The following is a 13,778-nucleotide window of genomic DNA, read 5'->3' on the forward strand; positions in this document are numbered from 1 at the left end:
TGCTTTCTGCAGCAAGAGATCCCGTATTTGCCAGAAGCAGAGATGCAGGAACTGCGGTGCGTCTTTTCGTGGCACGTGTTTCATATTGTATGACCCAATTTATGTTTAAACGTGAGGTCTGTGGTTCTCACAGCAGTGAATGTTATGATATGGTTTAATGGGTTGTGATATCGTGTAACCAAGCAGAAGGGTACCGACATGTTGGAGAAACCAGCTGCTCCATTTTCAGTTTAGACGAGTGGAAGAATCTCTACCACCCTGAAGATCCTTCTGATATCTGCCGAAACACACGTCACATCCCACAAGACGGGGTTCTTAATTTTTAAATCCGCTATTAATCATGTGCTTATGTTTTGTGTTTCGAGAAGGAAGAAGCAACTTAGGCTTTTCTACGCGTACAGTTGTGGCGGTCCTCCCAACCCCCGCTTTCCCATAAGGCATATGTTTAAAAAACCGCGATGTTTTTCAGGAACGTAACAAATGCGAGTAGTGGGGAATTGCTATACTGGTCACTATTGAAATGATGAACATATTGTGGCATGACGACTGAAGGCCAGGAAGTGGAGCCACAAGAGACGTCCATTGTTAGGCAACGGCTAGGTAAACAAACTCCCGCAGCAATGAACACGCAAGGAACAATAGAGGCATTGTTGGAAAAGACATTTTCTATTTGGTCCGTGCAAAGAGGTTATAAAAGAAGCGAGCTGAAGTTTGGAATAGCTGGCAGGCAGTTCTGAACGAGAATCAGCGAAGAAAGGACCTGAGCGCGTGAAGCTGAAGAATTTCCAGTGTTAGAAGCCGTTGCCAGGAAACGGCTGGTGAAGACAAAGCAGGCTGGAAAAGGCTTAGCGGGTGCTGTGGCGATTTGTGAATTGTGGAGATTAGCAATAACGCTGTAATTAATTGTTGTTCCGAGTACTGTGTATCATCATCATCATCAGTAATCTGTCAAGACGACAGGTCCACAGTCTCTTTCAAAACAATTCCTCCAATTAATGCGATCTAGAGCTTTCTCCTTCAAATGACAGTATCCTCTTCTGTCCCCAAGGTCATCCAGCATCTTCTTACGTCTTCTTCCTCGTCTTCTTGTCACTTCTATCCGCCCATCTATCTTTCCTTCGATAGCTTCTTTTAGAAGGCAGTTTCTGCGTAAAACATGACCAATCCAATTAGCCTTCCGTTTTCTTATTTCATGTAGGATATTCCTCTGCTCACTGACTCTAATTAACACTTCTTCATTTCTCACATAATCGGTCCAACTGATCTTCTCCATTCTTCTCCAACACCACATTTCGAAACTTTCCAGATGTTTCTGATCTACTGCCCTAAGTGTCCATGTTTCAGCCCCATACAGAGCTATGCTCCAAATGTAGCATTTCACTAGTTTCTTCCTCAAATTTAAGTCCAATTTGCTGGTAAAAAGATTCTTCTTCTTGCTAAATGCAGCTTTTGCCATGGCAATCCTGGATTTAATTTCACAAGTACACCTTCCATCATCTGTTAACAAGCTACCCAAATATTTAAAACATTTCACATTCTCCACTTGTTTTTGGTCTATCTTTATTGTGACTGGACTGTGTATAAGTGCAATAAATCTAATCATCCTATCCAAATCCCGTCTATAGTGACGCACCACAAAACTTCACGAAGATAACTCTGCTTGACTTGTCACAAGACTGCATACAACATACGGTACTGAGGAAGGTTATTATTAGTGTATTACGTACGAATATTTCTTTTCCAATGTAGTGTATTCATCATTTATGTGGGACACTGATTATCCATATCTGTAGGGAACTAGAACAATGCCATGGTTATTCTGTTGTGCAACTCTAAGGGCGAGAGCACACCAAGGAAACTGGCAACCGCAACGCTACCGCAGTTTCCAAGAAATTAACCGATTTCAAGCAGACAACTGGTTTCCAGATTAGCAGGCGCACACTGAGGAAATTTGTTTGAAGTTGCTCACATCATATCAAGTGGACATGTTCGTTCAACTTAATGCGTGATCATTCATTCATTCATCAGTAATCTGTCAGACGACAGGTCCACAGTCTCATCCACTTAATGCGATCTAGAGCTTTCTCCTTCAAATGAGAATATCATCTTCTGTCCCCAAGGTCATCCAGCATCTTCCTACGTCTTCTTCCTCGTCTTCTGGTCACTTCTATCCGCCCCTCTATCTTTCCTTCAATAACTTCTTTTAGAAGGCAGTTACTGCGCAAGATATGACCAATCCAATTAGCCTTCCGTTTTCTTACTTACTTGATCATACGTAACTTTTTAATTTCGTGCACTTTTCTTCTGCAGTCTCAGATAATACGTAATACTGATCCTGTCGTAATATGGCGGTGGTTGGGACGGCGTGAGAAGAGATGACAACGACCATGTGGAAAACATTGGGTTGTTAATTCATTTTAATTAAGTGGGCGGTGTATTTTAATAAGGAAATGTATCGCTTTCACACGGGATACGAAACTTTGACAAACAGTTCAACAGTTTTAGCAAGATAAAATACCTGATGATGGCCGTTTACAGCCGAAACATGTAGTGTGGAAGAAAGCTGACTAGATAAAAAGTTGCATTTAAGAAGTAAATATATGTGAAATAGGTTATATATTAATGCAACAGGATGCTTAAGTACAATATTAGGAAAAGAACACATTGGGTGCATCCGTTCTTCTGTGACAGTTTAAACTGAGGCACTTATATTGTTTCGGAAGAACTTAAGCCGGCTTCAGACTCCCTTTTCTCACGAGAAATCCTTTCAAAGCCAAATCTATTTTGTCTTGCCAAGCACAGTTTGCGCGGAATTTCTCGTATATACAAATCCCCTGCTAAATTAATTGCAAGGAAACAAAATTAGCAGCTTCATAAACCTCTCGTGCCATCTTAATAAATGAATTACTGAAGCGCGTTAGAACAGCTGACACTAGGAAACTACGCGGCAACGCAACTGTGAGAATACTGGCTTTTCCACGGGAGTTGAGTTTCTTAGTCTTCCTCGATTTGCGTTGCCGTTTCCTCAATTTGCGCTGCTCCATTCAGTTCCACGTGTTCAACTCAGCCTGATAACAATTCTCGGAAATTGCAGTTGCGTTGCGGTTGCCAGTTTCTTTGGTGTGCGACATATATACGTATACAGTATGTACACATGAGATGGATTTGTAGCCAGATATTAACGAACTCAAGTGCAATTCTATCTTTGATGCAAAAGTTATTTATGTCAGATAATTTATTTTGTTAATAAGAATACGTCACCGAAAAAAATTGTTTTCATAAATATTTAGACTAATAAGATCAGTCGGCATAGCGACGGTCTACGAGCCCGACGGCCGAGGTTCGAATCATGGTAAAGGCGAGAAGTTTTTCTCTTCAGCGTCTAGAAGCGCTCTGGGCCAACCCGTCCTCCTATAAAATGAATAACGAGGGCTCTTTCCCCGGGGATAAAGCGGCCGGGGAGTGAAACTGACCACTCACCTCCGTCCAGTTCCGAGATCACGATTGACTGAGCAGTGCTTCCACACCCCCCATACGTCTTCATGTCTTAATTAATTAAGCAAAGGGACAATTGTACTTATTTTTTAGAAATATTTAGGGCCAAACGAATATTAATGTGTAGGCCTGCAATATTGTTTAACGTTGTATATTACGCCAGTCATGTTTTTGATGCTTGCTGTACGTTACGAGCTCCGTGATTTCACATTTGTTTCCGCTGCAGTAGATCCTAAGACATGGGCTTCTCACCGTGGAAGGCCGTGGTTAATTCCGGGTCACTTCTTGTGAGATCCATGATGGATGAAGTGACACTGTAGCAGCTCTGTCTCTGAATTGCCTAGGTTTTCCCCTGCTAATTATCTTTCCGCAATTGCTTCATATTCATATAATTGCTTCCTGAGATGTGCGATAACACATTATTACACTCCCGGTACTTAAGTTGGGGCTTCATCCCTTACCCGGCATTTGTCTGCTGAGTAAGTTTTATGAATCATGGCAATATAGACTGACCCGCCACGCAGAGACGTTGAAGAAGTTGCCGATCTATCAAGGCGTTCTGGAGTTAACCTCGCGATTGACATGGTTCTACAATCTGCCCGGCTGCTGGTTCTTGGCTGTAGAATTCTGAAGTATGTGTTAAGAGTAACAAGATATCTTTATACTGTTTCCACGCGTAACTTTTTTCCGTTACAGCTTTATAGATTAAGGAATACTTAGAATATAGCTCTGCTTACGACCAAGCAAACTGCTGTAACGCTCTTGGTTTATATTCAAGTGGGGAATGTAACAACGTAAAGCTGTCCCTGTGCTTAACTAATTAAGCACTACGCCATGAAGGTGTATGAGGGAGTGGATGTATAGATCCAAATTTTCTTGACGTCGGCATTAACTGGAGGTGAGTGAACAGATTCACGCCCCTGCCGATTTAACCCCGGGGGGAGAACCCCCGGTACCCGTTGGATAGGAGGCTGGGCGGGCCCCAGAGCCAATCTGGACGACATGGGGAAGAGAAAATTCTTGAACCTACCGGGACTCGAACTCCGACCTCTCTATGGTCCAGCCCGTAGCCAGTCGCTATACCGGCTCCCATATCCAAGTGGTGACGGATTATTATTCTTATCGGGGGGCGACTAAGTCCATTTGGTACCGCGGCCACTTCTGGCCTGTTGTACCAGCCCCAGATGATAGATGATGGTGAGTGTGGAGCAATTCGTGGGATGAAGACTGGTAGGGGAAACCGAAGTACTTGGAGAAAGCCGGCCAATTTGTCCATCACAAATCCCACATGACCAGAGTCGGGGTCGAACCCGGGCCGCCGCGGTGGGTAGCCAGCGACTAACCGCCTAAGCTGTGGCGCGGTCATTGAGTACCACATCATTTCATTTCATTATACAGAAAAGTTGTTTACACGAAACTCGTCCTCATGTCAATGAATTTCCCAGTTACCACGGCTCATCGTCACTATGCCGGTTGATTACGTAGTATGCCCTGCCGTCAAGAGATGGTGTTGCAATGCAGACCATCCTCACTATTTGTATTTCCCATTTTAAGTTGAAATTGTTGCTAGAAAGAAGTAGATGGCGCTGTGCTACCTTTTATTCTCGGCTATGGGGAATAGGGGCACTAACTTCACCGACAAGCGGCGGTCACTCGGTCGGTATAGTTAGCTTGCGGACTAAAGGCACGGTGTTTGTTTCTTTTTGTATGGGGAATACGGGATTCCGTATGTTGTTATAGGAATTGCCGGCCGGGAAGATGATGCGATGGCCGATAATTTAATGTGGGATGCAGACCACAGAGGCACCTCTTGCTTTTTACATACACTAAGTAAAAGGATTTTGAATAAATCAAATTCGAGGAATTTTACGGAATTTGAACAGATGTGGCACACGGAACAGTTGCAGGCACTTGTAAGCCAAAGAATTAGTACAGAGCGGTCCATTACTGGAAATTGAGAACGGGCAAAATAATAAAAAAAATTGACATTGCCGTCACAAAACAATTATAGCCTCCGGGCATTGTTTTGAGAATTGCCCCGTGCAATGTTAGGTAGCATGAAATTAATCTTAAAGAAGAACCTAAAAGTCCAAAAATCCCGCGATTGGCATAGTCGTGGGCCAGTTTCATCCACGTCACATTTCCATAATCTGTATATCAAAAACCTATCTTGCTGTTACCCTTGTAGTTGCTCCTCAGTCTCACAAATAGTGGATTTCTAAGAGATTTATCGGAAGTGTTGAGAAAGTAAAGTGGATTAAAGTGGCTCTAGATAAGGTCTAATGGCGAGCTCTCGTGAAAATGTTATTGAATTTCCTAGACCCAAAAATGGAGGGAAATTTTTGCTCAACAAAACAGTCATTAGTTTCCGAAGCAGGACTCTACACCATAATGTTAATCATGATATAACAGGTCTTGAACCGAATAATGACACCTTTACAAAATGTGCCATTTGCCTAATTGATCTTAAACATCAATTCCATTTTATTTCTTTCAAGACATTTTGAAACGCTTTCAAGTAACTTACAACTTGTAAGATCTGAGGTTCTCACCGCGATGAATGTGAAGATTACTGCATTCTGGAATATGACACAATATAGTCTGGTAGAAATATCCTGACGTTTCAGAGGAACCAGCTGCCTCATTGTTCAGGATATTCACCCTAAGCTAGTTAAGAACAACTCAGTGGCCTGTAGTCCGCAAGTGAACTATACCGACCGAGCGACCGCCGCTTGTCGGCGAAGTTAGTGCCAACTTTAGCGGATAGAGGGTGTCACGTGGTCTGCGTAACGGATCCCCACGGCCGTTAATCTTGGTTTTCTAGACCAAAGCCGCTCTTTCCTTGAAATAGCTCCTAAATTATCCTCACGAGGCTGAGTGGACCTCATTCCAGACCCACTACTTCTCAGAAAAACTGGTAGCGCCGGGAATGGAACCCGGGACCTCTGGATCTGTAGCCAGGAACTCTGACCGCTAGAGTCCACCCTAAGCTAGTTAGGGAATAAAACATATAGTTGGCAAAGGGATGAAAATTCATCTTTAACACTGGCGCTAGGTGGAATTTCGTGGCTAGTTCCGCTTTGCATGTGGTCTCCAGAATCGGTCTGCTTGCAGTGGCGAAGAGGAAGCTCATGAAGTCCCTCTTAAATCCTTCAGTCTCGAAGTTTATTGCGTCACGCGCAGTTTTTGCGGTTTCCATATCTGTAAGACTCATTCTAACTTCTCGTATCGTTTCCAAGATACAGTACGCTGTACGAATTTCCTCTCCCCCTTCCTTGGCACAACGATAGACCTGCCTTATAGGAGGGAACCTTATCTCACACTGAAAAATTATTTCCTTTTGACGACGGCATGGCGTGTCGTGGAGTGTGCTTCCTTTCCTTTGCGCTCTGTTTGGCCGTTTCTACAGGTACGTTAAACATCTGCATTCGAAGTTTGCACTTTATGTATTGCTCACCGAATTACAAGGGGGGGGGGGCACGCGGTAGCATAGTTGGTTGAGGCACTATGCGAGTTCAAGTCCCGATGAGGTTATTGGATTTTTTCAATTGACCTAATCCTTCCAGCCGCACTATGGCCCTGGGATCGATTTAGCCTCTAACAGAAATGAGTACCAGGAATTAATTACATAATTTTCCTGAGGGATAAAGGGCGGCGGGCGCGTAAGGCTGACAACCTTACCGCCATCTTTGAGCCGATTGTCTAGATAATGTGGGACCCTCAACGTCTCACAACCTTATGGGCCTTCATGGCCTGTTGCAGGGATAGCTTTACTTTACTTTACACCGAATTACAAGGCGATTAGATCTGTCAAACTGTGTTCAAAATTTAGTTAACAGCTTAGAAAATAAAAGAAAGCCAGTGTTCCTTCAAATATTTGATTCTGTATTTAACGCTAGCGGAACAAATTGAACAAAATTCGGTGTGCGTTTCTTCTTTCCTCATCCTAGCTATATGCTGGGCCCAGCGTGAGAAGTCTCTTCATGTCGTATCATGCACATTTGGTCCTTCGTAAAGTTGTTAAGGATTCGTGACATAATGCTATTCACTTAAATAATACGAATTTTCATGTCGTCCATATAAAACAAAACAATAAAATTATTTTTCATTTACATTATTTTTTAATGTATAAATGATGGTAAGTTTTGAGTGAAATGTTTACTAGCCAATTATAGAAATCACTGTTTCTCTCATTGTGTCATTAACGTCAATTCTTTCTGTTGCTTTTCCCATATATTTAAATTTTGAAAAAAAAAATACGTATAATTATAATTGTTTTTTTATACACGTAAATGGTTTCATTTCTTATAACCAAATATCACGGTCGAATGTGTAGCTCTCCATTTTTTGATTTGGAAGATTCCGGATTCAAATGACAGCAAGCTGACAATCCTGATTGAAGTTCTTCGTGTATTTCTACAGTCCTTCCCATACTTTCAAATATATTATTCATTAACCATCATAAGGTTTTGCGTCAAATCGTCTAAAATATTTAGAGTCATTAATATATAAATAAATAAGTTCTTAGGGTGAAATAGGCCTAATTCCTGTGTATGCTCGACATTAAAATTTGAATCCTGAAATCGAAGCAAGAGTTTCAGTGATTGTACCTCAAAAGGATTTTCTTAACTGTATCGAGTGAACCTGGGAGAATGCTGTCAGAATTTGTTTCCTATGTGATATGGAGAGAACAGCACAGGAACCTGAAAGTCCAAAATTATTACCATGCTGAATGGTACCACCATGCTCGCACGGTTCCTGTCACTCTGACCTCCGCGTACTCATCTGTTTTACACGTTTGTATTTCTCTTTCTTGTGCTGAAGGTTGTCTTGTTAGCGGATGGACACATTCAGATAAGATTCGCACTACTTCGCGTGACTTATAAATCATTTACCAATTACTAAAGTGATTTCATGGCTGAGGACTATTTTGCATGTAATATGAGGTCTAGTGGCTTTAAAATTTTATGATACGAAATTCCAAACGAGATAAACATTTATCCCGAAGTCTGCTCTCGGCAGAGAAACTGGAAAATTAAACACTGGAATAACAGTTGAAGTTCGAAGAGCGGGTACAAACGACAAACGTATCTAACAGGCCATGGAGGACCATATGAGTTGTGAGACTTCGAGGCTCCCAAATTTTCTAGATAATCGGCTCATAGATAGAGATGAGGTTATCAGCCTTACGCGCCGGCCGCCTTTTACCCTTAGGAAGATGCCTGGTAATCATTTCTGTTAGAGGCTGAGTAGGCTCCAGGGCCATAATTCAGCTAGAAGGATTAGGTCAACGGAAAAATCCAATGACGTTATCGGGAATCGAAACTGCGAACTTCTGCCTTGTAGCACAGTGCCTGAACCAGCTACGCTACCGCGTGTCCGCCTCAAAGAGCGGGTAATCTTTCAAATTTGGGAAATATTCTGAGTACTGACCATTGATTGATTGATTGATTGATTGATTGATTGATTAATTGATTGATATATAATGAATAAACGTGTTGACCGAACAGGTTGGTCTAGTGGTAAAGCTATAGACTTGTGTTCGGCAGGCACTCGGTTTGAATCTCAGCCGAGGCACCGGCTATTCTGCCAGGTGTTTCACTGTTTTATTCATTCCCACCAGGCAAATTCCAGGTTATTACCTTAATTACGGCACTGCCGTTTCCTTTCAAACCCTTTCCAATTCATCATTCATCACCCTAAAATTCGAATCTATAGTCTGCGATATTGAAAGCGTAAGTTAAAGCATAAAAGAGTCTTGTCCTCAGACATCACGAATTATAGTACTACATTTCAGAATTAACTTATGACACAGTGTAACCTTTTAGACATCAGAGGCCTGATTCGTTGCAGGCCACAGAAAAACGCGGGCGGATACAATCCATACTGAGAGCAACATTCGAAAAGCAGTCCCTTAGTTCGTGCCCTTCAACCCCTCATACATTCATTCATGTGTTACATCGAACAGCCTGTAATAAGCTAGACATGCTAAGTGCGGAAGAGGTTATGAGCGCTTACAGCTGCGTAGAGATGGCGGAAGTAGTATGCGCAGATTTCCATAATCTACTATCCCAGTTGTCACCCCCTGGTTGTGAGGATGTACACTAGATCTCTAGCTTAGGGTCATGTCCGATGGCGAACTTTTGCCTTGGTAATGTTGAGGGTTCTGGCTACCATATCATTTGTAGAAATTTTAGGATTTATATGAAACATAAATCGGAAAGGAAGGGGGGGGGAGAAAGAAACAATCATGACGTTTCAAGCATTGATGCAGGTCGTGCTTGCACATGCGCAGCCAGATGGCTGTGCAGAAGAAGTGTGTAATTGGATTTGAGTTTCTCACAGCGGTGGATATGAAGTCCAGTTAAAGCCATCCATCGTTTCGGAGGAACATATCTCCTCCATCTTCAGCATGGCTGTACTTGCGCCATCCTCCATGCTGGATTTCTGCTTGGTTTGCTCTTCGACCTTGAAAGTGGAAACAATGTGTTCCTCATATTGTCGTTTGACTTCCCAAAACTAAACGGCTTGATATCCCAGAAAATAGACCCTTCATAACCATGGCTCTAGGAACCTCAGACGTTAAATATACTGTGATATGTAGGTCGTTTCTAGGAAACGGATTGGCTGGCACGTTCCCGCGGTGATAGGATTCTTGCTCATAAACCATCGCTGGGTTGCTAATAGCAAGCAGCAGACATTTTCCATGGATACCGCTAGGCTATATAAACGATTATAAGAACGCACTGAGGCCGTGTGGAGGCGGGGTCGAATACCTCCACCGTGACCCTGAGAGTCGTAGCAGGAGACGAAAAGGGAAATCTCAGTTCTGAGACAGTAAAATATGGTCATGAATCCCAAGGGACTCGGACCTGAAAAAGACTGCGCTGGCAAGGGCCAGCAGCATATACAAAATACAGACCCATCCTCTCGTCAGAGAGGGCGCCCCAAGAAAACAAGACCGTAACTGTCAAACAGCAATAAATATTTGGTTATGAGCCCCAGATGGGGCTCGACGCCAAAACTTACTGACTGACTGACCGACCGTCAGGCCCAATGTGACTTTGACGTTGACCGAGTCGTACATGAGAAGTCATTCGCAGTAGAAAGGAGGACGAAGAACTAAGTCATTAGTCAATCAGAAGTCTCTCGTAAAGTAACTCTCGACCAAGTCAGTCTGTGAAGAGAACACTAGAACAGAAGGCAGTCACAGTCCAGGCAGAATGAAGGGAGTCTTCATTCATCAGTAATCTGTCAAGACGACAGATCCACAGTCTCTTCCAAAACAGTTCCTCCATTTGATGCGATCTAGAGCTTTCTCCTTCAAATGAAAATATCCTCTTCTGTCCCCAAGGTCATCCAGCATCTTCTTACGACTTCTTCCTCGTCTTATGGTGACTTCTATCCGCCCCTCTATCTTTCCTTCAATAACTTCTTTTAGAAGGCAGTTACCACGTAAGATATGACCAATCCAATTAGCCTTCCGTTTTCTTATTTCGTGTACGATATTCCTCTGCTCACTGACTCTAAATAACACTTCTTCATTTCTCACATAATCGGTCCAACTGATCTTCTCCATCCTTCTCCAACACCACATTTCGAAGCTTTCCAGGTGTTTCTGATCTACTGCCCTAAGTGTCCAAGTTTCAGCCCCATACAAAGCAATGCTCCAAATGTAGCATTTCACTAGTTTCTTTCTCAAATTTAAGTCCAATTTGCTGGTAAAAATATTCCTCTTCTTGCTAAATGCAGCTTTTGCCATGGCAATCCTAGATTTAATTTCACACGTACACCTTCCATCATCTGTTAACAAGCTACCCAAATATTTAAAACATTTCACATTCTCCAGTTGTTTTTGGTCTATCTTTATTGTGACTGGGGTTGGTTGAGGGAGTCTTAGACAGCCATTTATTGTGAGCTGTTGTAATTAATTGTGATTACAAGTGATTGTGAAAGAAGGTATCAATAAATCCAGTCATCCAATCCAAAACCCGTTATTATTGGCCACGGAACTATAAACTCGTGACAGTACGAAAGTGTGAATGATGAAATCTATTTCATTGCTCTGTCCTTCGTCCCAAGCACAAAATCTTTCTTTATATGCTGTGTAGACTGCAAACTGCCTGGTGTACTAATATCTGATAAAACTTTGTTAGGAGCCCTTTATAACCGTGACCTTGAATTCAGTACGGTTGATTCCGTGGTCAAAGAGCAAATCTGAATCAGCTATCTGAACATGAAGATTGCTGTCTTCTGGGTTGCGTCCGCTGTGTGTTTTGGCGGAACTTAATCAGCTTCATTAGTCTTCGCGCTTCTAGCCACAGAATAAAGGAAGTAGATCCCTCCTAAACGCTGAAAACATTCCAGCAGATTACATGGCGTTAAATCTGAGAAGACAGCAATCTTTAGTCACCGCCTTCAGAACCATATTGTATATTTTAGTATAGTATAGTCAGTACACAGCATATAACATTATAGTAACTGGCTACGGGCTGGAGGCCCGAGGAGTTGGAGTTCGAATCCCGATAAAGGCAAGATTTTTCTCCTCTCCATGTAGTTCAGACCGGCTCTGGGGCCCACCCAGCTTGATATCCAATGAGTAACAGGGGTTCTTTCCCAGGAGGGGCAGCAGCAGCCGGGGCGTGAGGCTATCCACTCACCTCCAAGTAGTTCCGAGGTCAAGAATACGTGGACCTATACATCCACTCCGCCACACGTCGTCATGACATAGTGCTAAATTAGTTAAGGACAGGGACGACTTCACCTTACCTTCATAGCAAATAGCATAAACCTGGAATATAAACGAGAGGTTGTTGCTTCAGTTTGCAAATTAATGTCGCCACTGTGGTCTACAGGTCAGAGTTCCTGGCTACATATGCAGAGGTCCCGGGTTGGATTCTCGGCGCTACCAGATTTTCTGAGAAATAGTGGGTCTGGAACGGGGTTCACTCAGCCTCGTGAGGATAATTGAGGAGTTATTTCAAGGAAAGAGCGGTTCCGGTCTAGAAAACCGAAATTAACGGCCGTGGGGATTCGTTGCGTTGACCACGTGACACCCTCTATCCCCAGAACTGGGCACTAACTTCGCCGACCGCTCTGTCGGTATAGTTCATTTGCGGACTACATGCCACGGAGTTTGTTTTTTGTTTTAGAACTAATGGGTATTTACATATTTTTGTTTATAACTTTCATCAGTAGACCTACAGTTTAAACTTTACATTCGTTTTTGGTCCATTTGACGACTTTTACATATCCGTTTGGACCCATATTATTTCTTAAATACTCTTAGCCTCAATTATAGCGCGTTTACCATGTTCGTAATCGCTTTAACTTACAATGTTCGTTTGTATAGTTCAAGGTATGGTTCTGATCTGTCTCCGTACAGAACTTCGACCAAACGGGTTGGTGTAGCTATAAAGTTCTAGACTTGTATTTGGGACATTCTCAGCTCGAATCTCGGCCGGGACACCGGTTATCCTCACTGAGGTCTTCTTGGTTCTTCTCGGTCCCTCTAGCCAAATGCTGGAGCACGATAACTTCATACCAGACTCATTCAAATTCATTATTCATTTGTTTTCCTACCATTCGATTCTGTATATTCCAACTGCTGATAGCTTCGTCAGATATCTCCTTAGCCTATGCACAATTGCACTAGTCCGCCTGATATGTTCTGTCAGGTGTCGCCATACAGCCGAGAGACAGATGCTGTCTTCCCCAGACGCCATTTCCTTTAATATTTCACGAAATGGTAATAAATATGTAGTTTCCGAAAATCTACTACCACAGGTGGGAGCCGGGATACTTGAGTCGGTATAGAAACGGGCTATGGGCTTCGATTCTCGGCAAGAGCAAGATATATTTCTGTTCCACAGCGTAAGGCATAAGGAAATTAAATTAATAAGATCAAATATTAAAAACTGAAATTATTGTACGATACGTAACTGATTTGTACGAGTAAGAATTAATTTCCCATACAGAGCTATGTTTGAGCGGATGTGTCAAGTCATGGCAAGGAGTGTTGTGTCTTTCCCGGAAAGGAAATATGACGTATGATTGCAGGCTTTCCCGCTGGCGGGCGTGAAGCAGTGCGGAAATCACACTCCTTGCCAGTGTAACCACCATCATATGGAATTTTGTTACGCATAGACATTTATAAATTCCAAAATATAGTAGTTTTCTGTAAGAGTTCTGCATTCAGGACAAATATAATATATCGTAATTTTGCGAATTTTATGCCCCGACTGTAACACACTTTCCTGTTTTGAGAAGTCAAACTGAAAATA

General features: G+C 42.6%; 1 protein-coding gene across 3 annotated transcripts in view; it reads left to right on the top strand.

The window, feature by feature from the left end:
* LOC111872884 (vascular endothelial growth factor receptor 1) overlaps nucleotides 1-13,778 on the top strand; it is a 106,550-nt gene that overhangs the window by 65,228 nt on the left and 27,544 nt on the right. Inside the window, exon 1 of one of the 3 annotated variants that reach the window (XM_033754878.1) lies at nucleotides 6,840-6,904. The exons of the other annotated variants lie outside the window; for them this stretch is intronic. Coding sequence (XP_033610769.1) covers nucleotides 6,847-6,904 — 58 coding nt within the window. The 5' untranslated portion in view covers nucleotides 6,840-6,846. Of the gene's footprint in view, nucleotides 1-6,839; nucleotides 6,905-13,778 lie in introns of those variants that run through there. 3 annotated transcript variants of the gene reach the window in all.

Source organism: Cryptotermes secundus, unplaced genomic scaffold (genome assembly GCF_002891405.2).
Source record: "Cryptotermes secundus unplaced genomic scaffold, Csec_1.0 scaffold371, whole genome shotgun sequence".
Lineage (NCBI taxonomy): Eukaryota > Metazoa > Arthropoda > Insecta > Blattodea > Kalotermitidae > Cryptotermes > Cryptotermes secundus.